The 25,050-nt window shown below is 51.0% G+C and overlaps 10 protein-coding genes across 10 annotated transcripts; 3 read left to right on the forward strand and 7 right to left on the reverse strand.

The window, feature by feature from the left end:
* Positions 1-1,264: 1,264 nt before the first annotated feature.
* On the reverse strand, positions 1,265-3,490 carry STEHIDRAFT_158522 (Zinc/iron permease; the record flags this gene model as incomplete). Its single annotated transcript, XM_007305919.1, has 9 exons — positions 1,265-1,455; positions 1,543-1,779; positions 1,862-1,937; positions 2,015-2,685; positions 2,761-2,829; positions 2,894-2,928; positions 2,990-3,101; positions 3,166-3,252; positions 3,307-3,490. 9 exons carry the CDS (start codon positions 3,488-3,490, stop codon positions 1,265-1,267), a joined length of 1,662 nt encoding a protein of 553 aa, XP_007305981.1.
* An 851-nt stretch (positions 3,491-4,341) lies between these two features.
* On the forward strand, positions 4,342-5,088 carry STEHIDRAFT_148118 (serine proteinase inhibitor IA-1). The gene is made up of 5 exons (XM_007305920.1): positions 4,342-4,372; positions 4,450-4,524; positions 4,589-4,629; positions 4,709-4,784; positions 4,892-5,088. The coding sequence occupies exons 1-5, from the start codon at positions 4,360-4,362 to the stop codon at positions 4,918-4,920; spliced, it is 234 nt and encodes a 77-aa protein (XP_007305982.1). The 5' UTR covers positions 4,342-4,359; the 3' UTR covers positions 4,921-5,088.
* A 115-nt stretch (positions 5,089-5,203) lies between these two features.
* On the reverse strand, positions 5,204-6,635 carry STEHIDRAFT_99635 (NAD-P-binding protein). Its single transcript, XM_007305921.1, has 2 exons — positions 6,194-6,635; positions 5,204-6,110 (listed from the first exon to the last, which is right to left on the reverse strand). The coding sequence occupies exons 1-2, from the start codon at positions 6,558-6,560 to the stop codon at positions 5,332-5,334; spliced, it is 1,146 nt and encodes a 381-aa protein (XP_007305983.1). The 5' UTR covers positions 6,561-6,635; the 3' UTR covers positions 5,204-5,331.
* Positions 6,636-6,898: 263 nt separating this feature from the next.
* On the reverse strand, positions 6,899-8,215 carry STEHIDRAFT_122767 (FMN-linked oxidoreductase; the record flags this gene model as incomplete). The annotated part of the gene is made up of 4 exons (XM_007305922.1): positions 6,899-7,037; positions 7,111-7,406; positions 7,486-7,876; positions 7,949-8,215. 4 exons carry the CDS (start codon positions 8,210-8,212, stop codon positions 6,918-6,920), a joined length of 1,071 nt encoding a protein of 356 aa, XP_007305984.1. The 3' UTR covers positions 6,899-6,917.
* Positions 8,216-8,910: 695 nt separating this feature from the next.
* On the reverse strand, positions 8,911-10,466 carry STEHIDRAFT_81503 (NADH:flavin oxidoreductase/NADH oxidase). The gene is made up of 4 exons (XM_007305745.1): positions 10,050-10,466; positions 9,529-9,979; positions 9,124-9,419; positions 8,911-9,060 (listed from the first exon to the last, which is right to left on the reverse strand). Exons 1-4 carry the CDS (start codon positions 10,311-10,313, stop codon positions 8,941-8,943), a joined length of 1,131 nt encoding a protein of 376 aa, XP_007305807.1. The 5' UTR covers positions 10,314-10,466; the 3' UTR covers positions 8,911-8,940.
* An 878-nt stretch (positions 10,467-11,344) lies between these two features.
* Positions 11,345-13,560, reverse strand: STEHIDRAFT_148122 (uncharacterized protein). The gene is made up of 4 exons (XM_007305923.1): positions 12,894-13,560; positions 12,302-12,830; positions 12,088-12,244; positions 11,345-12,009 (listed from the first exon to the last, which is right to left on the reverse strand). Exons 1-4 carry the CDS (start codon positions 13,451-13,453, stop codon positions 11,390-11,392), a joined length of 1,866 nt encoding a protein of 621 aa, XP_007305985.1. The 5' UTR covers positions 13,454-13,560; the 3' UTR covers positions 11,345-11,389.
* A 524-nt stretch (positions 13,561-14,084) lies between these two features.
* Positions 14,085-16,219, reverse strand: STEHIDRAFT_169707 (diphthamide biosynthesis protein; the record flags this gene model as incomplete). Its single annotated transcript, XM_007305924.1, has 10 exons — positions 16,028-16,219; positions 15,850-15,968; positions 15,714-15,791; positions 15,496-15,659; positions 15,231-15,439; positions 15,033-15,174; positions 14,793-14,962; positions 14,440-14,689; positions 14,264-14,374; positions 14,085-14,203 (listed from the first exon to the last, which is right to left on the reverse strand). Exons 1-10 carry the CDS (start codon positions 16,196-16,198, stop codon positions 14,085-14,087), a joined length of 1,533 nt encoding a protein of 510 aa, XP_007305986.1. The 5' UTR covers positions 16,199-16,219.
* A 162-nt stretch (positions 16,220-16,381) lies between these two features.
* On the forward strand, positions 16,382-19,264 carry STEHIDRAFT_122772 (mitochondrial outer membrane translocase receptor TOM70). The gene is made up of 11 exons (XM_007305925.1): positions 16,382-16,701; positions 16,753-16,799; positions 16,852-17,146; positions 17,202-17,311; positions 17,364-17,427; positions 17,489-17,669; positions 17,722-17,921; positions 18,017-18,212; positions 18,265-18,345; positions 18,414-18,666; positions 18,757-19,264. The coding sequence occupies exons 1-11, from the start codon at positions 16,413-16,415 to the stop codon at positions 18,838-18,840; spliced, it is 1,800 nt and encodes a 599-aa protein (XP_007305987.1). The 5' UTR covers positions 16,382-16,412; the 3' UTR covers positions 18,841-19,264.
* Positions 19,265-19,754: 490 nt separating this feature from the next.
* Positions 19,755-21,475, forward strand: STEHIDRAFT_112366 (uncharacterized protein; the record flags this gene model as incomplete). Its single annotated transcript, XM_007305926.1, has 5 exons — positions 19,755-20,304; positions 20,327-20,561; positions 20,614-21,145; positions 21,215-21,355; positions 21,458-21,475. The coding sequence occupies 5 exons, from the start codon at positions 19,755-19,757 to the stop codon at positions 21,473-21,475; spliced, it is 1,476 nt and encodes a 491-aa protein (XP_007305988.1).
* An 838-nt stretch (positions 21,476-22,313) lies between these two features.
* On the reverse strand, positions 22,314-24,959 carry STEHIDRAFT_99651 (PAP2-domain-containing protein). The gene is made up of 2 exons (XM_007305927.1): positions 24,824-24,959; positions 22,314-24,264 (listed from the first exon to the last, which is right to left on the reverse strand). The coding sequence occupies exon 2, from the start codon at positions 24,246-24,248 to the stop codon at positions 22,767-22,769; it is 1,482 nt and encodes a 493-aa protein (XP_007305989.1). The 5' UTR covers positions 24,249-24,264; positions 24,824-24,959; the 3' UTR covers positions 22,314-22,766.
* Positions 24,960-25,050: the final 91 nt, after the last annotated feature.

The raw sequence follows: 25,050 nt of genomic DNA on the forward strand, positions 1-25,050 counted from the left end.
CACCTCCCCAAATTTCCCACCGCGCGGAGTCCAGGAGATGGGATCCACGAAGCATGATATATGTAGCTCTCTGTATAGCTCCCGTTCCGCGATGAGTTGGAAAAGTTGGCTAGTACGACATAATGTCGCAAGTCCCTCTACATCGAGCTGAATGCAAATGCGTTGGAAGATCTCAGGAGGGAGTCGGACGGGGATCTTGCCGCCGTCGGTGTCCATTAGTTGTTCGGAACCAGGAATCGTAGATTGTATTGATAGTTGAGTATGAGAACTCATCCCAGTGCAATGTTTGATGTTTTGGAGACGAGAGCAAGCGGAACCTGAGGACAAGATCGCCGCGCACGCGACATCCCTTTCCAAGTTGGAGGTGGCCGGCTCGGCCCGATAGGAAGTCTGATACAGGCGTGGGAACTTCACTCTGTGGCGAAGGTTAGTTAGAGAGTTTGCGCGCCGTGTTTGCTTTGCGACATTCTTGTTGCATGGAAAAATCTGACAATATTTGAGAGCACTCTATAGGCTCAGTAGAGAGTCTTCCTCAGAGCGATGAGTTAAAATAAAAAAATAAAAAACACAACCCATGCTGCGGCGCTGTCTAGAAACTTGAAAGTGCCGCGTTGTGCAGAATCAGGGTCCCGCAGACTCTCTAATGTACCGCACGCGCCACGCAACGACTTTACTATGCTTCGTGCGAGCCTATGTACTATGTATGTATCTTCATCTACTAGTAATATACAACGAGGCCGTAAACCCGACCGAGCACCACGAATATCAAGACAACATGAGAACACTAGCAAGATGCAAGCGGGTGAAGAGGAGGATGAGGATGAAGGGGATTTGAAGTAACGGAGTACAGACACGAAAGAGCAAAGATCAATGTGGAAACAAGAAGACTAACGTACGGAACGAGCGGATGCGCAGAAATGTGAATCGGCGTGGGATGAAAGTGAGACGTGAGTATATGGTGAGTAGCGTACGAACGTATATCTCCCTGATGGCTGGTTAAGAAGCGCGAAAGCTTGCGTGATGCGTCGAAGATTATGCGAGTGTTCAATGTTGAACGTAGATCCTGGCGGTACTAATGCATACTAGGAAGAACAAAGTAAAGCGTAGGTGAGCCCCCGCATCTCTTCAGAAAATAACGCAGAGGACTACTCACACACTATCCACATACCCCGAACCGCCATACCACACCACAAACAAAGTTAAAGAAACACACGATCCGTCAGCCTCATTTCATCTTCTCTCACACCACAAAGAACAATAACACTCACCCAATCAACCCCATCCCCGCCACTCCCGCCCCAAGACTGACCAACGCAAGCACCTGCCTCCGCACTCCGCTCCTCCACAGCGTCGGATCGAGCACGAAATCTCCCGCTAGCATCTCGACGCATGCTGCGTAGATGAGCATCCCAGCCGATATGGCGGACATGATACCTTCGATGAGTTTCAGGCGAACTGCAAACCCGCGCATGTACGCAAACACAAACCATATGTCGTCAGGACATGGTCGAAATACGGGAAACACGAGTGAGTGACGCTTACCCGAGTTCCCACCGGACCCCCCACTCTCGAACGCCAACAACCCGATGATAATGCCCACCGGCGTCGTCACCGCAAACAGCACCGCCAGTGTCGGCTTCAACCACGAGAACCTCCGCCTGCTCTGTGGTGTGGTTGTTTCGGTAGGTAATTGTGAGGGAGCGGGGAGGCCTGCGATGCGGATGCCGAGGGAGAGGCCTTCGAAGAGGTTGTGGAAGACTATTGCTGTTACGAGGGAGGCTGGGGGGATGGTTGTGGTTAGTGTGTGGCGGGAAGGTGCGGCGGAAAAGGGGAGGAGAAATGAAAGGGGGTGAGGACGTACTGAAATCAGCACCGGAGGCGATGGCGAGTGTGAGGCCTATAACGAGCGAATGTATCATGATGCCCATTTGCAGGACCTATATTCCACATAGTATGATCGGTCAATTACGGTATCCTTCACTCATAGACAATACAGTCGGGTGGATGAACGTACCAGAATACCAACGACCTGCCTCTTTCTACCAATCTCGACATCTCCATCATCATGGTCGCAAATCTCGCCTTGTTCACCTCCATATTCGTCATCATGGCCGCAGTCATCCCCATCCTCCATCAACGCCTCCAAATCTCCATGGCTATGTCCCGCATGTCCGTGCCCTTTCCCGCTCCCGCCTCCATGACTATACTTCTGCGACTGGGAACACGATCCAGCAGACTGCGCACGATGATGTCCATTCGGCACCACAGGCCCACTATCTCCATCACCATCTTCATCTCTATCGCCCTCCGTATCCTCCTCGAGGACCTCAACGACATTACTGTTCTTCCTACTCGTCGCATGATGACATCCATGGCTCCCTCTCGATTCGTGTCTATGATGTCCTTCCAAGATCCCTAGCCCATGCGTATGCGTATGCGTGTGTGGTATCGTGTTCGTGTTCGTGCTAAAGTCATTCGTACGTGAGTGGTGGTAGGAGTGTGCGCCTTGCTGGACGCTGGGTGCGGAGAAGCGGCGGGATGGCGGATTTAAGTTGGCGTTGACGTTGGAGGAAGCAGATAGGAGGGGAGTTTGTTCATTTAGTGTTGTATTGGATGTTGCGGGGGAGTCGGAGGAGGGCAGGTCGTGGGGTGAATGGTCTGGCGACGGAGGGAGCGGCGTAGATGCTAGGAATAGTCACGATCGTCAGTTTAGTACACATGCGTGCGACGTGGAAGACAACTAATAGGCGAGAGGCTTACGTTCGAGTTTAGGTGATGGAGGCGCGGAGGGATATGATTGGAGGCGGTCGACATAGGAAGTTGACACATCTAATGCGGTTTAGAAGGTGAGACGGGGGACCACCGCAGTGGCGCTAGGCGAATATGTACTCACATTCGACGAGGAATATGGTCAAGAGCGACCCAAGACTGTTGTGGTTCTCAGTTCAGCATGTCTCTGATACGAATGGAATGGGCGCGGCGAACTCACACAATGAGGCCCGTCCAATGTCCGACGTTTGTCTGTTTCTTGACTGCTGGGTCCGTGAGGCGTTCGAAGGCGTCTTGGAGGAGGTGGACGAATGCGGTGGACAAGATGACGCCTATGTTCGGTGCGACGTAATCAGACGGTGTATCCGCAAAGTTGTCCACGGCTGCAATACGCACCAGTCCCAAAGTGCTTGCCTATGAAGAAAAGGATGCGGGGTATCCGTAGAGACCTGACTCGCTTCGATATTGCAGGGAAGGATGCAGCTGAGAAGACCGTCACTATCTAGCTGTATTCCTGAAATAATAAAATGTACGCACCGAACAAAGAGACGAAGAAAATCACGAACATCATGGCCACCCTCCACGAAAGATCTGTCCCCTTTGCGCTCCCATCCTCTTCGGTGCCACTGTGGCGATCATCGTGGTCGTAGGCCGGCTGCTTTCCCAGTATCTTTAGCGACTGAGTTTCTTGCAAAGTAGGCCAGGTGCGTGAGACAAACATGCCACAAGTGTGCGGCTGCTATTCAAGGCGGATGAGGGATAGATGGTTGTGGTTGAGGGGAGAGTGAGACTGGCGCCAAGGGGACTGCTCCGTCATGAGCTGTGGCGAAGAGGACCTCACCAGTCGCGGGTAAGATCGCCCTCGGCCAATCAGAATCGTCTGTTTCCCAGTGTCCGTGACGCCACCCGCGACGCCACTGCAACTCTGTTGTCCCATCCGTCCTCTTCATCGATATCATGTCTCCGAGTCGCACACAACGTCTCGTAGCTATTTTCCTGCAGTCAATCGGCTTACTATTATATCCTGCACTGAAAAACAAAGCATTGTTGTATAAAGACTCAGGTTTGTTTGGGAGATGGCTGACCAATCTGACGCGTATATTTAGATCGCCTCGCAATTTCAAGTCCACACCCTCGCCTCGAGCTCGTTCCAACCCGCCCGTTTCACCAGAACTCGCCGTCAAATTCCTTCTTGTACACCCCCTTGGGAAGCTACGAGAATATTATTATTATTATTATTAATGGAGACAGTACTTTCCTTCAAGTTGTGGACATTGCGGCCCCCAGGAAGTTCTGTGTGTGGCCTATCAAATGGCTGCGTTGGTACATAGCGAGTCGGCATTTAAAGCTCTATGCTAGAAGGGAAAATTAAATAGCTCAGTCATACGGGCTTCCTCCCCATGATCATGAAGGAGAACGCATTGCTGCTTGTGTCACACAGCGCCGCGGAGTCGGCCACCTACGTCATGGGCGGAGTCGGAATGATTGTGCTTGGATTGTGACTCTGCTTGATCTCTTGCTGCTTTTGGCTCCTTACCAACAACCATCTTTACCACTCGAGTTCTTCTTTATATTCCTAGGTCTAACACAATGTCGTCTGGAAGTTCGTCTGTCTATGCATTACGGTTGTAGGTAGGTATACAAACGCTAATGTTGCACACGATGCCATCGTAAACACAGAGTTCATAGTCGTCTTCAAGAAGAACGTCACCTCCGATACGATTGACAAGCACGGGCAAGAGCTCAGTAATGCCGGTACGCTTTCTGTGCCTTTGCCGAAGATCGGTCTGATCGATATCTCTGTTCGTGTTGAGGATAGGTGGCTCGATTCACAACAAGTTCGACTCTAGCATCATGAAGGTATGTTACATCTCCACGTACATACACGAGCTGGTCAGACCCTGGGTTCAAGTACTGATGTAACATTCCTTTCTGTCAGGGATTTTCTGCCACCATCCCCGAGGCTTATCTGCAACAGCTCCAAAGCCTCCAAGGCGATGAGATCGATTACATCGGTCCGTTATTTCGATTCACTTCGTCACCTCTGCACATCCACAATATCAACCGGGTTTCATGATGGATCGCCACGACAACTGATCATGCCCTGTTTTCCATCTTACAGAGCCCGATGGTATCGTCACGACTCAGTAATTGGCCGAACCATGTAATGTGACAGTGTGTGTCCACCCAATGTGTAACAAACCAAAGGATAATCGGTGATGGAGGTTGTATGAATGGCTGGTGATGCCGCGATCAACCAGATAGACTGCTTGTATTATTGTGATTCTATTCATTGCGATGATAATCTTTGACTAGTTGGTGGTCCGGAATCGCTCTCGTTATGCACTCCTTCTCTAGCTGGAGTTTGCCTCTTAGCAACGGGACATATCTGAAAAGTGTCTTGAAAGGCTGGTTGCGTGGACTTGAATCTGGCCGGAAACTAACTCGTCTTTATTCTCTCCCATATGCATAACCCGAATCTTTTCTTTGGGCGGTGCGCGGCGTAGCTCATTAGCCCCTATCCTCGCCACCCATCAAGGTGCCACACAAGTACTTTCAGAATCAAAGATCGTACCCATCTACGACCGTCCCAACATTCGTCTCCTCCGCCCTCTTCACCACAGCCGCCGCAATCGCGACATCCTGCGCGCCCACACCCACAGACTTCCAAATCGTTACATCCCCCTTCTTCCTCAACGCCTCGCACCTCTCCCCATCTCTTTCCCATGCCCACTCGCCACCGCTCCGTCCGAGCCCCTCTATCGAACGCACGAGCGCTCCGACCTCGACCACGCCGTTCTCCTGAGTCGTGACCCCCGCGTCGATAAATTCTCCGGCCTCGACGAAACACGCTTCGCGAGAGTCGACGACGATGGCTCCGTGAGCTCGGTGAACGAGCTCGGTATCGATCTCGTGCATTGTGGGTTTGTAGCTTCCGACTAGGATGATATGCGTCCCGCTAGAGACATGGACTGATGGGAAGAGTGGAGTCGTAGAGGATGTGGCCGTCACGATGATATTTGCTTCTTTCAGAATTTTTGGGAGATCGGACGATGGAGCTACGGCGAGCGAAGCAGACGATGTTGTTAATGAATCGACGTTTGTGGAAATGAAGGAGCAAGTGAACGAGACGTTTGGATGTTGGATGTGTAGCCATGACACGAGGGATGCGAGCCGTGAGTTTTGTGTCCGGTTGACGATTGTGACGTTCGTGATGGAAGTGTATGTCTTGAGCAGTAGATCAACGTGTGCTTTGATCTGTTGACCAGCGCCATACGCTACGACATTCGTGGGCTTGTACACATCTGTCGGATACAAAAGCGTAGTAGCGAGCAGCGACCCTGAATGAAAATAAATAGATCAAAAAAAGTCCCTGTCAATCTCAAATCCCATTGAACCGAACGAAAGATCACGAAGAACGCACCAGCCGCAGTCCTTACAGCCGTCAACCCCCCCGCATTGACCACCGCCTTCACCCGTCCCGTCTCCTCATCCATAACGAAAGTACTCGCCGGTAATCCCCTCGTATCCTTCGGATTCGTAGGCACTGAGACCACTTTTATCGTAGTCCCGAGTGAGGCGATACGTGAGGGCATGAAGAGCGCGTGGTGCGAGGACATGGCGATCGTGGTGCGATGGGGTGTGTCGATACTCTTTTCTGATGGATCAGAGGAGTCGGAGGATGAAGAGAGTGTGTGGAAGACTTGGGCCATGAGGGATTGTAAGAGTGAGATGGGGAAGTTGGAGGTGATTTGCTCGACATCGGAGCTGGAGAGGATGAGGAGCGACATCGGGATGGACTAAGTACTTGGTCTATGGCTCTCGACAAGGGTATACGACCTGCAAAATAGGCGGCAAGGATTCAAGCTTTATGAATGTTGGGCCGTTGGAGAAGAAGGATGATATTCGGCCGCTGTGAGCGACATGACTCAGAGGGGAAATCAAATAGGGGCAAAGTGCCACACTAGTGTGTGTGGCCCGGCGCTCAGCCTGCCTCTACAGAACTTGGGATACGGTACGGAGACTATTCTACCAAAGGGTATAGTTCATTGCATCTAAGATGATAAACAAAATTCTCTAAAGAAGAAACATAGATGCTGCAGTCTCGACGCTGGATACAGTACTCCCAAATAACTACACGTTAAGACCTAGTGAGTCGTCGCAAACGGATAGTCGACATATCCCTTTGCAAGTTTGGCCGTGTAAAATGTGCTCCTATCGTACTCATTCAAAGGCAAATCCTCCTTCAATCTCCTTGGCAAGTCGGGCTATAGGAAAATCGCACAAGACGGCCATTCCATCAGACATATATCAACCACCGAAGTTGAGCAGAAGACTGACATTGGCCAAGAAAGACCTTCCAAACACAATCAGACAATCATCTTTCTTCGCTTCCTCGATCGCCGTCTGTCTCGTATATCCTCCCGCCGTGAGGTACACTTTCTTCTTCCCGCTGACGTTGGGCGGGTTCCAGGCCTCGCGCAGGAAGTCGTTCGAGTCGCTAGGGTTCAATTCCTGATCGTGATCGCCAGTGATACGAGGCTCGACGACGTGCAGGTATCCAAAGTCAGGGTATTCGGTACGGATATGGTTGACGAGAGTTCTGAACGTCGGTTTCGGGTCGTTCATACGCATGCCTAAGCCAAACGCATTAAGATAACGATAGACCGGCCCTGAGGGGAGTCCCAAACAAACACGGAAAAGAATTGTACACACCCTGAAACGTCGCCCAAGGACTCAACCTAATACCCACCCTCTCCTGCCCGACGACCTTCGTCACCGCCTCCACAACCTCCAACCCAAACCTCAACCGTCCCTCCAAACTCCCGCCATACTCGTCCGTCCTTTTATTACTCACATCCTGAAGGAACTGATCAATCAAGTACCCGTTTGCCCCGTGAATCTCGACCCCGTCGAAACCAGCTTTATTGACGGCGTTGTCTGCGGCAAGGGCGTGCAGCTGTACGTATTCGCGGATTTCGGGGATGGTGAGGTGTTGTGGGGCGTGGATACCCGAGTTGATGATGGAGGCGGAGGGGATGGAGGTGGGCATGGCGAAGAGTTGTATGTAGATGAAGGAACCTTTGGAGTGGACTTCATCGGTGACCTAAACATACAACATGTGAGGCCAGATGAATGGATGAATGACGATGAATGGATCCTGAAGAAACATACGCACTCTTTTCCAAGCTTTCACCTGCTCGTCATTCCACACCCCCGGAACATTCTTCAGCGCGGCTCCCTTCTCTCCAATAAAAGTACCTTCCGTGATCAACAACGTCCCAGGTTCACTCGCACGTTGACCGTAATACTCGACGGCAAGATCCCCATGGACGCCTGCATCGTCGGCGCGGAAACGGGTAAGTGGGGCGAGGACGACGCGATGCTGGAGGGTGATGGAGGATGTAAGCTGAAATGGTGTGAAGAGCTTCTCGGAGGACATTTTATCGGAGGAAAGGAGGGAGAGGGGAGGAAAGATCCGACGAAGTATCGTCCAGCTTTTAGTTGCATCAGGGATAATTGGCTTATACATCCGGCTTATACAGCAGCCTGAGGTCAAACGATATCGTTTCTTTCTGTCGCCATAGGATGACTGAGCAAGTTTGTAAGCCCTTTAAGTTCCATCCGCATCAAACGGTCAATGAGATAAGTACTGAGAATATCATAGTCAAGAGGAGAAGAGGCGAACGGAAGCAGATAGTTCGCTAGCTTCATGGATGATGGGCAGTGTGCATTGTGGGTCGAGTTAGAGATTGCGCTTGTCCGTATTCCCGTAAATTTCTTGGAAAGAGCAGAGGATCGACACCGCGGAAGCCGGCCCAGCGATATAAGGGAACTAGTGTCTGGTCATGTATGCACAGACCGCGGAAGCAAAGTCGACCAGGGGACATAGTCTCAGGAATCGCCGTACAAACAACAGACGTTTTCGGAGCCAGACGTTCGAGCAGTCGACGAGATCCACACAGCAGTCGTCGCCGATGACCATTGGGCAGACATTGGATCCATGAACTTCATCGCCTCGCCACTTGTTCGTCACAAAGCCATGCGCTCACTCTCCTGAATATAAGGAAGTGGGCTCAGATGATATGACAGGACACAGATTTCAACAGAGTTTTGCCATAGTGTCAGTGTCTAACCGAGCGAGGAGTGACAAAGTCGGACCGAAGCTGTTTAGTGAGACGAAGCAAAGGGATAGTCGATGTATCCCTCGGGACTTTGGGCCGTGTAGAACGTAGCGCGATCGGGCTTATTCAACGGTAGGTTCTCCTTCAACCTCTTCGGCAAATCAGGCTGCAATAACTCAAAGCTATCAGCCACACTCCAAAACGCATACATAAGATATGAAGGACGCACATTGGCTAAGAACGCCCTCCCGAACGCAATCAAACAATCTTGCTTCTCCGCTTCCTCAATCGCCGTCTCCCTCTTGAACCCTCCGGCAGCGATGTACACCCTCTTCCGTCCGCTCGTGTTCGGCGGGTTCCACGCCTCACGCAAGAAATCGTTCGAGTCGCCGGAATGGAATTCCATGTCGTTGTCGCCCGTGACGCGCGGTTCGACGGCGTGGATGTACCCGAAGTTGGGGAATTCTGTGCGGATGCGGGTGATGAGGGTTTTGAAGGTTGTCTTTGGGTCATCCATGCGCATGTCTACCAAACGACAAAATTGTCATCCAGGTCAGGTCAGGTCAGGTCAGATTGTACCATAGAAGGGTGGGAAAAGCGATGATGCCAGTAGGGAATAAGGTGGTGAACGTACTCTGAAAGGTTCCCCAAGGACTGAGTCTAATTCCGACCTTCTCCTGGCCCACAGCTTTAGTCACCGCCTGCACAACCTCCACCCCAAACCTCAACCGCCCCTCCAAACTCCCGCCATACTCATCCGTCCTCTTATTACTCACATCCTGGAAAAATTGGTCAAGCAGATACCCGTTCGCCCCATGTATCTCCACTCCATCGAATCCAGCCTTATTGACGGCATTGTCCGCAGCGTGAGCGTACATTCTCACATATTCATGGATCTCGGGGATAGTGAGAGGGCGGGGGGCTTGATCGACACCGTCCAGGGGTATATCGGACGCAGACACGTAGGGAAGGTCGTTATGGAAAGAGGGGGATTCCTTGTCGAGTTGTTGGGGAAGGGCGGCACGGCCGAGAGCCCATAGTTGAAGGTAAATGAAGGAACCTTTGGAATGAACCGCGCTGGTGACCTACGCACAAAATCCAAAGTATTCTCACTAAGCTGATTTCCTAAGGGTTGAGATACGAGGAGGGACGTACCTTCTTCCAAGCCTCCACCTGCTGGTCACTCCATATTCCTGGGACGTTCGCCTGCCCACCCGCCTTTGCATCAATGAATGTAGCCTCTGTAATCAACAACGTCCCGGGAACGCTTGCACGTTGTCCATAATACTCGGCAGCTAGCTCACCGTGGACATGAGCGTCGTTAGCGCGGAAGCGGGTGAGTGGGGCGAGAACAACACGGTGCTGAAGGGTGATGGAGGGCGTGAGCTGGAAAGGACTGAAGAGTTTCTCGGCGGCCATTCTATGTATTGTAGGCAGCGGTGACCAGGTGTTTTGTAGGAGCTGTCGTGGTAGTGCAGGGTACCTTGTGGGTAAGTCCCGTCCAGGCCGACTTTATATCCAGCTCTGACGTAGTCTGATCCAAAAATGACGTTCCACGTCCGAGAGTGACTTAGAAAGTCCTGATTTCAATACCGTCTGGTCTGAATATATTGAGAATGTATCCTCGAGAAGTAATGAGCGTCATAGAAGATGCAGATCATGGTTCGGAACAAGATGTCGCGGCTGTCCGTCCCGACCCCGAACAAACCAGTGAGAGGAAGACTGAGTACTTATTGTACTGAATCCAGCTTTTGGACCATGTTCAGGCGAGCGTGTACGAGGCCTTGAGGATGGAGATAAAGATGAAGCTTAGCGTATACGATATACGATATCCGGTAAAGAAGGAAAGAGCTTCGAGCTAGATCCTCGCTTGCTCGGTTGCAATCCCGTCTACTTAAGTATTCTGCCTTTGGGGACTGATCATGCCCAAAGCTTAGAGGAGAGACGTTTCGGAAAATGAGCTCAGGTATGACATATGAAGCTTTGAAGGGCGATGTGGGATGGTCACAGCCAAGATGACTGAGTCAGGAAGGACCGGAACTGACGCGCGTCAGGGGGCAAATGTGGCACTCCGCTGTGGCCACTTGTGCGCCTTTGAAAAATGTAAATTCTACTACTAACAATCAGATCAAGAAAAATATACAAAGACACTATAGTACGTGGTTTTGACCTGAGACGATTGGACCTCAATATCGAGGATGAGGCCTAAGGTTCGAACGAAATAGAGCTGACCCTGTCCTCCTGAGTCCTTGCCCCTGTCAGCCAGGCGTTCTGCTTGGTGGAAGTGGTCTGTCATGCAGTAAAGTTGATACGACCGAGGAGAGTACCGGTACGTACCACTTCCATTGACCGACTCAATTCATTCTGCAAAACGAATATCGATACCGCTGGTCTTCTATGGGCAGAGTAAGCAGTAGTCAATCGTGTTAACTGGCTGGTATAGGAATCTTGTTCTCATATCGAGTAATACCTACTTATGTAGAATCCCCAGCATATTATGAACTAACTGGTACTATCTGATGACCTTCTCCACCTTCAGCTTCGCGCCTTCCGAAAGGCACCCACGACGAAATATCGACATCTGTGAACAGCCCACTGTCGTCGTAGTATCCGAATGGAATGGCGAACTCCACCTCGAGAAAACTTTCATCTTCATCGCTGTTGATGCTACTCCAGTCCGAGTCCGAGTCCGAGTCATGCCCTTCGCCATCGTCAGAGACCCAGTCACTATCTCCGTCGTCGTCCACAACTTCCTTCGTTCTTGAAGGCGACTCGTCAGTTCTCTTCAGCTTCTTCATGATGTTTTTGATCTTCTCGTGGAATGAATCATCGCTGTAGTCCGAATCTTCTTCAGAAGACGCGGATTCGTCATCAGCCTCATCATCAGAATCGTCTTCGTATTCCTTCAAGTTGCGACTGCTCCCTCCAGAAGCGTGTTGGTGTATTGTATGTGTAACGGGTACGCGTGTGAAGGATATTCGGACGAAGTAATCCGCCATCTTGAAACCCGGCTTGACCCTCTTGAGGAGTTCGTCCTTGTGAGTGTGGATATAGTCGTGAACAAGGTATTCGAGGAAGGACCGTTCTGACTTCTCGATGGCGACCTTGCGTCCGCCTATCAAGGATTTGCGTTATAAATAAATGAGGAGAGCAATCAAGGATCGAAAGGACCATAAATTGAATGAGGACGAACATTCGATGTCTTCTCGCCGAGATTTACATATCTCTTTATGTTCTGGCCAGTCGCGCTTTTGACACTTCTGCGAGCAGTAGAAAACGTTCATACACGCGCGGCATCGCTTCAATGGCCGTCGATCGTCCTCCTTGTCGTCTTCAGGATTCCAGAAGCACTGGGGAAATGAGTTAATATGCATCGAACAGAGGAAATGAAGATTGGAGGAACTGACACTATTACACGAGTCCTCCGGGAAGCTCATATGCTTGAACTTCTCATCAGTCTTCCACGCATCGAGTAACCTCGATCTTTCCTCCGAAACCCCTTTCAACACCATCAGAGGATCATACAGCATCCCTGCTGCCTGCTTCGTCCCAAGGCCTAACCTGTCTACCTGGGCTAATCCCTTCCTCATGCACTTCACAGCCTTCGGAAAGACCAGATGCAGCGGAAGGATCTTCGACAGGATTGTCGCCGCCAAAGGTTCGCTCAGCATCCCTGCCGCGTTGATCCCCTCCACCCATTTGGACGAACGTAAGAGAGCAGGTAGTAGACCATTCTCGATGAGCTGAATGACCCAAAAGGAGTCGTCGAGCGAGTTGAGATCGTCAAGGATGTTGAAGATGCAGAAGCCAACGATGCGGGTTATGGGGTCCGAGAGACCAGCGTTCGTAGTAGATTGTCGGTTACACCATGTGAGGACCTTGATGAGCACAGGAAGTTTGCCTTCAAGCAGAAAAGTATAGAGCAATTTGCTTTGACTGTATGTATAGAAACGGATCAGACCGAGTAACACGAGGATTTGCGCAGAGGGGAGAGCTTACTGTTCCGGACATCGAATTTCTTCGCCCCTCTCAAGCGCGTTCGTACCAGAGAGGTGCATGACCAAATTCAAGCATTGAAGAAGAAACTCCTTGTCCAAGGGCTTCTCCTCAAGTGTCGCTCTCAACCTTCCCAGTGCGACTTTCGCAAGCTCGGCGAGATTCCCTCCAGCCGCCTCGAGCACTGTCTTCGTAACGTCATCCGCTCGCTCCTCGAAATGTGTGAGCTGATCCATAGCCCCCACCCAAGGATACCTCAGCCCATCCTCTTTGGCTTCCTCATCCTCTGGCTGCCCTTCCGCATGTAGCCACTGCTTCGTTGCAAACTCGAGGACTCCGGGTGTTTGCGTCATAGCTTTACGAAGGACGAGAGAGTATGCCAAGGTTTGAATGACCTGTGGAATAGTGACGGGAACGCAATCGCATATGTAGTCTTCGTACGACTTTTTCAGGATACATTCCTCGTGCAGGAAAGTGATCCACCGCCAAACATTGGGCCACGCATCCGGCTTAGCTAGCCGTCTCTCGAGCTGCGTGTTGCCCTTCCCACTCAGAGAGCTCATGCATGAAGTTATGATTTCGAGAGAAGAAACGGCGAGCCATACTGCCTGGGACTCTGGAGAGACACGCGGATAAGGCGTTGATCGCGTCGACCGACGTGGGATGTTCGCGCGACTAAGATGAGGGAAAATGAGCGAGATGTTTTCGGGCGTGTGGGGGACCCTGTGAGTGCGGAGACCCAGGCTAAGTGTCGCAAGTTTTGTTATTTCGGTTTTGTGCCGAGCAAGAGCGGCTGAGGAGGTGCTTGCTCTAGGTGGCATGGATACAGTGAGAGGTCTGCAGTGTGTTTGTCAGAATGGCACTGTCAAGGACTCTTGGGTAGTTACAGACAATGTAACGGGAAACGTACGCGTTTCTTACCTGAATCAGGTTGTATCTGGTTCCCAGTGATGAAAGGAAACACAGCTCAGCTCGTTCTCATAAAGATGTGGTTCAAGAAAGAAAGAAGTTGAACCGGCGCCACTCCAGCTCGTTTGGATCGGGAATTTGCGATGCCACAGCGCCAAATCGCCGGAAGCTGATCATACAATGCAAGCCATTCTTTCGTCCAGTTCTACTCGAGTACATCCGCGGCATGTAAGTACGGGCTACAAATAAAAGTAAAGCTACACGCTGGGGCAGGTTTATAGAGGCCTAATGATCATCTGCATAATTCTTCGGAATCCCACTCCTTCCCTGTTCTAAGATGCTCGGCGCGTCCAAACCCGTCCGTGTTTCCAGTCCGCGGAACGAGCGTGCTTGTAGGAATTCACCTGATAAACGGCGTATTAATTGAGACGTTTGGCCGATGTAAAAAAAGGGAAGGAACATACCTGCGGCGCTATCTTTGAGCGTAGCGACTGCGTTGTCGTGATTCCGAAGTATGACGGAAGTGGGGGTGTGGTCTTCGTCGATCTGTGCGGGAGTAGGAGTCTCCTCTGCGTCTATACACAGTATCATATAGTGAGCTCTGTCCTCCAATGCATTTAAAAGTAGTAAAGAGATATACCTCCATATCGCTTCGCATGCCTATACTTTCCCGTCATGAGAGAGAAGGTCGGTTGATCGGGGTCGATATCCTCCTGACTTTCCGTATCGTTTGTGGCGTCGGAGATGGTAGCGGATTCCGTGCCGTCGGTATGGCGGATTGAGTCGCTTAGTATCTTGTCGAAGTCCAGGACGTATTCGCCAGTCCAGGTAGGTTCGGGCTGAAGGGCTATCTGGAGCTCGTACGGGGTTACGATGGGTTGAAGAAACTCCTATACAAGGGAAATAACATCTATCAGCACCTTGAGAATCTCGAACATGATTGAGTATTGAAGGTATGATAGAGGTTTAGAGAAACGGATATCTGATACGAACCTTTGCTTCAATCATACTGTTCTCCGGGCAAGCAACTAAGACAAAGCATTCCACCTCCATAAAGTTGGCCAGTTTGGCGGGATTGAGCTTGCCAACACTGATGGTGTACGACTTCTTGCGAGCCTTCTTGAGGAGTTGTCGGAGGTGTGTGATGAGGGGCAGGTAGGAAGCTGTGGAATTCGAGATCGGAACATCATCACAAAACGTTGATTTTTGCAACCCTAAGAGGAAACAACGAACAGACGCCAAGTGTACCGACAAGAATGCCAAAGACGTCGGCATCGCGTGCTTTTTGAACAGCCACGTAGCGGCGCATCAGAAGTTTGTTGGTGCGTGTGGATTCGAGGCCCACTTGGCGGGTCGAAGGATCGTAGCTGTACACCTAACATACTCCTCGAATTAGAATAAAATCGAAGGCTATGTGAAGAAGGTACCTACGGGTGTTTGGTGATGTGTCATAAGGAGGTTAGTCAGGCCTAGACTTGGAGGGCCTACATAGAGAATCGGTCGAGAGTCGGAGGATTCTTCTAGTGGAGAGTGTGATGTGGAGGTTGAGGGGCTAGGATCAAGACGATGAGGAATTTGGTTGTAAGACACAGAGATGTTGTCCACGGTAAGAGTTTCTTGCAGAGTTTGGAGGACATTGGCTAGCGAAAAAGATCATGTTATAACGGGCATGAGAAATGTATAGACAATCACAAACCAGCTGCGTGGGTGTACGCCACATCGTGGCGCAGGATGATAGAGCTCGGTCCAATATCTGAAGATGAACAAGACGATCGTAACGATTCGACCAACTTATGCGCGCAGTCTTGCACGTCTATCTTTTTCTTCCCAAAGACATATAGCACTGGTATTCGATAGGTTCTATCAGCAATTGTCATGAGTAAGTTATTGATTAAAGAGTAATTATAGACGGACTTGCTCATGCACGCATGACCGAAATGGACTATCGCATCTGCGTCGACGTGCTGAGCAGCAACTTCATCCGCACAACAGCTACGTACCGAGCTTCAGTAAATTATCAAGCGGGATGTTTAGTAAAGATATGGCTGACCTTCCGTAGGATGTATCCGCTAGAACGTAGAGTTCCGTCTTGTCCTCTATCCGCCGCTTGAGCATCCTGTAGATGGGGACGGAATCATGCAAAAGTTCATCTGGGAATTGAAGTGCGACCTTGATGATCCATCATCACGTCGTCTGCAAGAGTAAATACGAAGACCATGATGCCTTACCCGCTTGAAGTGATTGGAAAGAATTTCGTCTACTATCCGGTCGATGTCATAAAACTCCGCAAGCTGAGCCTTTGTCAAGTTCTGTGTAAGCTGAAGCTCTCCCTCGTCGAGTTCCACAGGTCTGGAGATGATGTCCTGTCCAGAAGAAGAGAACGCTGTGTTTTCCGCCATACTCAGGTGATGGAGAGCAAGAAAGATGGTTTCCACCCAATCGCAAACGAGAAACTTCAAAGATCTAAGTACTGTCGATTTGATTTTGCGAAGATGCTGATAACCTCGTGGTTATCTTGTTCCCACGGTCGGAACACCAACAATTTCTGAGCCGAAGGGCTCCGCGTCATCGAGAGTGCCTTCGAGCTCACACCACTGTCCTTCCACGACCACCATGTCCTCCTCAGACGACGCCGGCTTCATCGACCGCATTCAAAACTTCGTCTCCGACAACAAGCGGGGCGTTATCATCGGCGCTGCAGCTGCAGCCGTGGCCGTCGGAGGTGTTGCTTACTATGTCGCGTCGTCGAGGGGAGGAGCAGATTCGGGTGATGAGGAGAGCTTGAAGAGTGGCGAGAAGAAGTCGAAAAAGAAGTCGAAAAAGAGCCGCAAGACTGTCAAGGACAAGGATGGCCCTATCTTGGAGGAGAGGAAGCCCAAAGGAGTGGACGTATCCGAAGAGGGTGTGTGTTCGAACTCGTTTCCCCTATCGAAATCTACTCAACATCGTGCAGATGAAGGCGTTCTAACAAAAGAGCAGATTGAGACAATGCCAGAAGAGGTATGGAGATTTCATCATGTTTTTGTTGGCGTAAAGCTTACCGAGTGAACAGGACAGAGTGAAGGTTGCAGGCTCGTTAAAGTTGAAGGGTAACAAGGCTTACCAGGGTCGGCGCTTCACCGAGGCTGTCGAGTATTACACTCGCGCTATCGACATTTCTCCCAAACCAGAGCCTGTTTTCTACAGCAACAGAGCTGCATGCTTCGTCAACATGTCACCGCCACAACACGAGCGCGTCATTGAAGACTGTAATACTGCGCTTGCTCTCGATTCTCACTACGTGAAGGCTCTTAACCGTCGCGCAACGGCTCTAGAGAACCTCAACCGCAATGAGGAAGCTCTTCGAGGTAGATTGTCTTAAACTTTTATTCATGATTACGTTCTGATCCTCTGCCCTGCCAGACTATACCGCCGCCACCATCCTCGATAAATTCCAAAACGAATCCGCGGCCACCTCTGTCGAACGTGTGCTCAAGAAAATTGCCACTGCGAAGGCTTCGGGCATTCTCGCAGTATGTCCATGGACCAGATTGTCAGATTTACTTGTTACTTACTGATCTTCAGACCCGGGAGCGTCGCTTGCCCTCTTACACCTTCGTCTCTGCCTACTTTGCCGCTTTCCGTCCTCGTGAGTTCATCCTGGTCGCTCATCATGCCTTATCTTCGCGTCTCACGTCGTCTGCGTGCAGGTCCTCTACCTACTCTCCCCGAAGTCCCAACAACCGGTGACAACACACTCATTCTCGCTCTTCAAGCCCTCGAAGCCACAGACTATGCCCACGCACTTTCCTTTGTCAATGAAGCCCTCGACCAGGGTATCTCATGGGATGTCGGCAAGGCTGAGGCTCTCAACCTTCGTGGGACGTTCAAGTACGTTACACTACCTTTGCGACTTTTGCTATGCTCATTCGGCTCGCCTTAGGTTCCTCATGAGCGATATTGAAGGTGCAGAGCAAGATCTCAAGGCGTCGATAGATATCGTCCCATCATTTACGCAGAGTTGGGTCAAGATTGCCAGCGTGTACATGGAACAGTCTAATCCGCAGAAGACTTTTGAATGCTTCGAGGAGGCTATCAAGCATAACGCTGAAGATCCCGATATCTATTACCACCGCGGTCAAGGTACCTTTTTTCCCTCCTAGACTTAGAACGATCTGGGTCGCCAGTTCAGCATGGCTCAACATCCAGTGGATACTGATTTCGTGTATGTTGTATAGTCTTGTTTATCATGAACCAGTTCCCTGAGGCGGCGGAGAACTACACGAAATCTACGACCTTGGACGATACCTTCGTCTTCTCACAAATCCAACTCGCTGTCGCGCAATACAAGTCCGGAAACCTCGCTAACAGCATGGCGACCTTCAGGCGGACGCTCAAAGCGTTCCCACAAAGAAGCGAGCCTCAGAATTACTAGTGGGTACATATTTTCCGCCGAGCTGAATCGTTTTCGCTGATCATCTCTCAGTGGTGAGCTCCTACTTGATCAACAGCGTTTCTCGGATGCTGTTGAGAAGTTCGACCGTGCCATCGAACTCGAGAAGGCGAAGTAAGTTCTTATCCCACTTTTCCGTCGTTCCTTCCACCTATGTGATTTCTAACGTCTCTTCCACCCAGGCCAACACAAAATGTTCTTCCCCTCGTCAACAAGGGTTTGGCCCTCTATCAATGGAAGCAAGACGTTGCCGCCGCTGAACGGTGTTGCAACGAGGCTCTCCGCATTGACCCTGAGTGCGAGGCTGCCGTGGCTACGCTAGCGCAGCTCAGCCTTCAGCAGGGCAAGATTGACCAGGCGGTCAAGATGTTCGAGAGGCATACGGAGCTGGCGAGGAGTGAGCCAGAGCTGATCAATGCATTGACGTATCAACATGTACGTTTTGTTCCGCTTCTTTGCGAGCTTTGTTTCACTCTGGTATCGCTGGTGCTGTTCACTGACCTCTTGTTCGCTATGGTACGATAGGCGTCATATGCACAGTTGGAATTCATGAAGCACTATCCGGAGCTGGCGAACCAACTCAGCGCTCTTGCGCGCACGATGGGTTGAAGACGAGGATGGAGACGCACATCACACGCATGCATGCTCTAGACGCTCATTGATGGTTTATTTATCTGCGTCGTCGTGTTGGACGCTGGATTGCTTCGCCAAATTTGTGTTTTTGCTTACTGTTATTCATTCATGTTCACCATCTGCACATCAACTTCGTCGTTTGACCTGTCTTCGTTCGCCTGCTTGTTCACTCCCTGTATCACCCTGCCATGGGTGGAAGTGACACGGTTACGGTACATGAACCCTGCGATAAGTACCGAAGGCTTGCCGCGATTGGAAGCCTTCGCCTGCTTTTCTCTTCATTCTTATTCTTCTTTTTGCTGTTTTCTTTTCTTTGTTGTTTCTTTTTTTGTTTAGTCCATAGTACTTGCACACGTACGCCCGACGCATGCGATAATGTCTATGCCAACCGCACCCCTCAGACTCTTTCGCCGCCTTCCGCCCATGCTCCAGTCTATCGGGGCTGCATGTGAAGTCCTAAACTGGTGACGGCTATGAAGAGCCTCTGGAGATTAGGACGATGGGACCAGGATCCAGGCCAGTGCGGCGCCAATTGCCCGGACGCGCGGGTTGCGGAACAAATTTTGGTCAAGTCCGCGCTGTCGCCACAGCTACGCTTTCTTTGTCTTTCACCACGACCATTGATACTGCCATCGTCTTTAGCTCGAGAGCATCTCTATCATATACTCGCAATCTAGCTTTATCTTAGTGCAATAGATTTCTTCACGAGTTTCTTGGAGCCTGGCACGACTGCGAAATTGCGTTATTTTACTTTCGGCCCAAATAACTACGAGGTCCCTCGTCTTCGCATAATCCTCGTTCGCCTTTCAGGTAAATACAAACTGCTCCACAACTTTCTTATTTGCATAGGCACATGCTCATCTGCATAAGTGCTCTCGAAGTAGTCCACGATGCCCCCAAGAACAAATACCACCAGGCGGCTCGACGCCACACAACTCGTTGGCCTCAGTCTGAACCTGACTGCTCACAAAACACCCGCAACACCCGAAACGGTCGCTCCCATCTTCTACCATCTTAATCAGGAAAAGATCCCACGCCGTTCTACTCGCTCCACACCTTATTCTCGCGACTCCGCAGAGTCCAAAACCGTTTGGAACGCAGTATGCGCTTTGAACGTCATTGTTGCCTGCTCGTACACTATCAGTGGCAAATTTAATCCTCAACTCGATAGACGCTTTTTACGAGCGGATGGATGGCCAAGTATCTGGGCTTGGCTCATGTTTCTCAACGACGAATTGGTTCTCAAAGCATCGTACGAGCAATACATTCGTGACTGCTGCCCGCAGCTCATACCTCAGGTTCTACAAGTCATGGGGTTTTCTTCTGTCATTCGTCGAGCTATGATCCAGACTCCTGGTGTGGTCGAGTTCGTGACGAAGAAATGGATGGTGGAGGAACAGTCGCCCGAGGACGAAGCGATGAAGAAAGACGGTGGACGGTGTTCGTTATCCGTGGCTTGCAGCTTTGGAACAACTCATCCATCCCGAGAAGCGTCCGGACGAAGTTACTTTTCGTGTTCTAGAGGCCTCTGGATGGAAGTATAATGAGGTTGCGAAGCTTGCGCTGGGGAAGCTCCGCGCTCTTCTTGCCGAAAAACGCGCTGACGTTGCGTTGATTGGCACTGCGGTGAATGTTGTCAATTATCTCTCAAGCACCAACGCCTTCGAAAAGCTGGGTAGCGATCCAAGTCCCGAATAGTAAGTACCTGATCTTTCGGGTTTAAGTTTCTCCTTATTGAACGTTCTGTAGTCAGGACAGGTTGCTCTATGCGTTTCTCGTCCAGGGCAAGATCGCCGCCATTGTCAAGGCCATCGCCTGGTGCAACAAGCAACCAGCCGAGAACGCGAGCTTTTCGGATCCCACCACACGCATTGTCGCCTTCTCCTACTTCAGCATGGTCGATGACCTCAACACCATGGACAGTCCTGTCTGGCTGATCCAAGCGATGGAGAGCGGGCTATTCCTCGCTATGCTCCGTTCGCGAAAATGGGTCAGCGCTTTGACCACATCGGACGAACAAGAGGAGACTTTCTCAGCCGCATTGCTGTCGACTATCATCCCGTTGTACTTGCTCTATCCGAAGGTCATACGTGCTGCGCGGAAGGCAGTCAAACAGGTCGAGAGACTGGGTCTTGGGACGAAAGAGACAGCAGGCCCGCTTTATGGTCGATGGGTTGTGTTGAAAGAGATCGTAGAAGAACGGGCCCGGCTGTTGAAGCAGTGGGAGAATGACGTGGAGTTCAAGGGTGACCAGAAGCTCCGCAGAGACTACTGCGAACGTGTGAGTTTCATACAATCGATCCGATACGGAACGTACTGATACCAACCATCTCCGTACGTTTTGCTACAGTGTTCCATGTCTCCGGCACAGGACGATGGCGAAGGAGAAAACACCGTCGAGCTAAAGCGATGCACCTCATGTCTGAACGTCTTTTACTGCTCAAAAGAATGCCAGAAGGCCCATTGGCCGCGTCACAAGGAGGACTGTAAAGTGCGCCGAACAGATATGGAATGTTCGTCCTCTCAATCCCCTATAATATATATGACATAGCTAATTCAAATTGCTATCCTTTCTGTACGATTTATCTTGTAGGCGGGCGGAGAGGCATAATCAATAAATCAGAAAGATCCCTCCTCGAGTATATCGTTCGGGAGCAAGTTAACCAACACAAAACGACCATCGCAGATACTGTTGGATCAGGCCCGCTACTTCAGTATCTCGTTCGTGTTTCACTAGCCCATACTCCACCACAAGTCACTGCCCTGCGCTACAACGAGGCATACCCGGGCCCCACCAAGGAAGTTGACTGGGAAGCGGTCTTGAGCGATTCTGAAGAAGGCTCGGATGTGCCAGATTCACAAGCGGGCTCAGACGAGAGCGAGGAGAATCAGGATTCGGACGACTCTGGCTCCATGACTAGCGAAGACAAAATCGCGTTCGACAAAAAGTTCCGCAATATGCTCTATCTGGAGTTCACTGTCCCAGGCAACGAGAACCCTTACTCTTCCTCCATCGATATCTCTTTCTGGGGTCTTCCTCTAGATCCTCTCTAGACTTCAAACGGTTAGTAGATCAGTAAGTTCCATGGACTATGACTTCAAGAACATGATGCTGATTTTGGATCGTTTTATTCCCCTACTGCCACCCCCGGCTCGGATATCTGCGCAGACCCTCTGTTCGTTTGCACTCGCAGAGGGACACTATCAGTGATACTAGTGGGGCGGGGCGGAAAGGATTACCGGTAGAGAATCGCTTCAAAAGTGGGTTGCTCGGCAATCTGGGTGTCGAGGACCTCTAGTAGGGTGTACAGTACAAAGCAGGATGATGTTGAAGAGAAGGTCATGTCTGATTTGAAGTTCGAGTCAAATTCGTGATATCAGAACTTCCATGTCATGTGGCTCAGACCGCAGATACGAGGTTGAAGTTACAAACTCGATTGTCAGTATATAGCGTGCGTATGAATCGTGTATATATCGAAGATTAGAGGAAGTATCAATGCAGTAGCGAGTGGGGGATGTGGAATGCGATTGATAGTCGTGCCACCCTGGGCATGAAACCATCACGGGAATCGATGAGACGGGGAATTATAGTGCGCAAAAAAAGTGGATGAGGGCAAAAGCCAAGAAACAGAAAGAAAGACAAATAAATTGGTACTAAAGAGTGACGAGAAGGAGAGGAGGACAGTGTGCTAGGCAAGAGTGATCGTGGATCTCGACGCAGGTGAAGTGTTTTTGGGAGGTTTGACTGGATGAACCGTATAAATATGCATTGAAGCGGCCGCACGAAGATAAACACGCAAACGGACAGAATTCAAATCAAAGAAAAACCAATGAAACATCTCTCATCCGATGATCTACTCTCTCGACCACATCCTCCTGACGCCATCAAGCCGTCCTAGAAACTACGACCTCCCACTCCCAGCCTCCCTCTCAGCCCTCGTCGGCGTAGGCGGGATCACGAACCCACCTGTCGCAATCGGACTCCAACCCTCCTCAGTCCTCTCATCCGCCCTAATCAAACTCGCAATGCTCGCCGTATGCTTATGACTCCTCCTCGGCTGTCCTCCCCCCACCGCTGACCCATTCTGACCCTTCCCCTTCCCCGCATGTGCTCCACTGTGGCCACCCATCAAAGGTACGCTAGATTGGGGCGTGGATGGGATCGCAGGTGAACGATACGCGATCCCGACGTCGCCTTCGTCGTCTGACGGCGAGGAAACGTCAGATGCGAGGTCGAAATCGGCTGCGTCCGTGATCATGGATGAGTTTCCCCTTCCTCCTCCCCCGATTCCTAAGCCTCTCGTCCTCGGAGCCTCGAGATCATAAATCTCATACTTTGACCTCTGTGAACCTCCATTCACGTACTGATATCCATTCGTCGGAAGTCCTTGAGCTGGCGCCAGTGCACCTGGGCCGCGATATTCGTCGGGGAGGAATACGTAGAAAGCGGCAATGGCGAGGCAGGCGCCACCGACGACGTCGATGAGGTAGTGATGCGTGAGGTACATCGTCGCCCAATACAGCACCGAAGCATACCCCCAGACAAACTTGGTTGTCTGCGGGAAGAAGTGCGAGAGGAATAACGCTTCGAGCGTCGCGCATCCTGCGTGTAAACTCGGGAAGGCACCAAATACAACGGGTGCATTCGAAAACGTCACGGTGTATCCGGATCCATGGAGGAGATGGTCGATGCGGAGAAGACCGCCAGGCGAGCCGAGCATGGAGTAATCTGCGGGCGTGAGACCGAAGATGACTTCGTACCAGGGTGCGGCGCAGGGGAAGAGGATTTGGATGATTACTCCGAGGAGGTTCATGTAGCCGAAGGTGCGCGCCCAGAGTCGGACGACGGGTGAAGGGCGGAATAACCAAAGGAAGGCACCGACGAAGAAGGGCAAGGTAAAATGAGCTACTCCGTAAGGTATCCAGGCGAATACATCGAGGATAGGGTGCGTGAAGCGGGTGAGGATGTCAGAGATGTTCGCGCCGTACAGGACGGTTTCGAGGGTGGGGAGGACGGAGACGGAAATTGAGGGGCGATAGGCGGTGGGGATAAAACGTGAGGAGTAGAAGGTGAGGATCCAGGAGGCGATAGGGTGGAAGGGCAAGAAGAATTGGCAGGTGAAGGGTATAAGGAGGAGGAGACCGTAGAAGAGCGGAATCCCGAGCTTGAGGGGAAAGCCGGGAACTCCCATGATAGTTATCCAAAAGGTGGCAAGAAGGATGTGAAAGACATAGGCGAGATCGGAATAACTGAATGCGTGTTTCTGCAGGCGCTGGATGGTATCTCGCGGGGAGAATGACTTGTCCAGCCGTGCCCAACCTGCTAGGAGGGCCACATAGAGTTGATTTCCCGTCCGGATGAGGCTTGTGCGTATGGACGACATGTTCGAATTATCAAGTCTGTCGATTCGTGAAGAAGTTTGTGTCAGCTCTACATGAATCCTTGAGTAACCTTCATCGCAGGGCGGTGGTCCGAAGTGTCTTAGGCGCCACCCGTCCTGTCAATCCACCCAGTGAGCAGACTTGTGCACTCGACGTCCTTCATCCGTCTACGGCCATTTGGATGGCATGCTAGAGCCTAAAGCCACACCACTCTGTGGCCCACAAATACAGCGTTCGTCAATTTGCCGAAGTCCTAAGCAGCTGATCGTCGTGTAGGCTGGCATCAACGCATTCCAACTGCATCATAAGCCCAGCTGCATCCAAAAGCATAGGACTCGAGGTAATGGGCGTGGACTTTGGTTGCAATTAATGGTCGCAATTGCAAGAAGGCAGGATGCAGGGCAAACACATGGCCGCCTCTAGCTGTTGCAAAATCCTCCCTTCCGACCAAGGTAGTCCTCCTCTCCACAGACCCTCAGGGAATAATTCCAAGATATCATCGCAACATAACGCATCACCAAAAACACATCTGCGACTCTTCGATACAGTCGAGCTGCCCAAACAGAACGATGCTCACCTAGCCTGCGTCACTTCCCAGCACCTTCTAGAGTATGCTCTTGTATCCCAGTCTCCTGCAGAAACAAACCCCCTCAAGTATGCGAAGATTGGATTAGCCGGGGCTTCGTCGTCGTGCACGTCGTGGAGGAATTTCTAGAGGCCTGCAGTTGGCAGCGTCTTCGGAGACGGCGCGAGAGCTTGCGTCCTTCGTGTGAATATATTACCACTTACATCATGTAGGCGCCC

Source organism: Stereum hirsutum (assembly GCF_000264905.1).
Source record: "Stereum hirsutum FP-91666 SS1 unplaced genomic scaffold STEHIscaffold_10, whole genome shotgun sequence".
In the NCBI taxonomy this organism is placed as follows: Eukaryota; Fungi; Basidiomycota; class Agaricomycetes; order Russulales; family Stereaceae; genus Stereum; species Stereum hirsutum.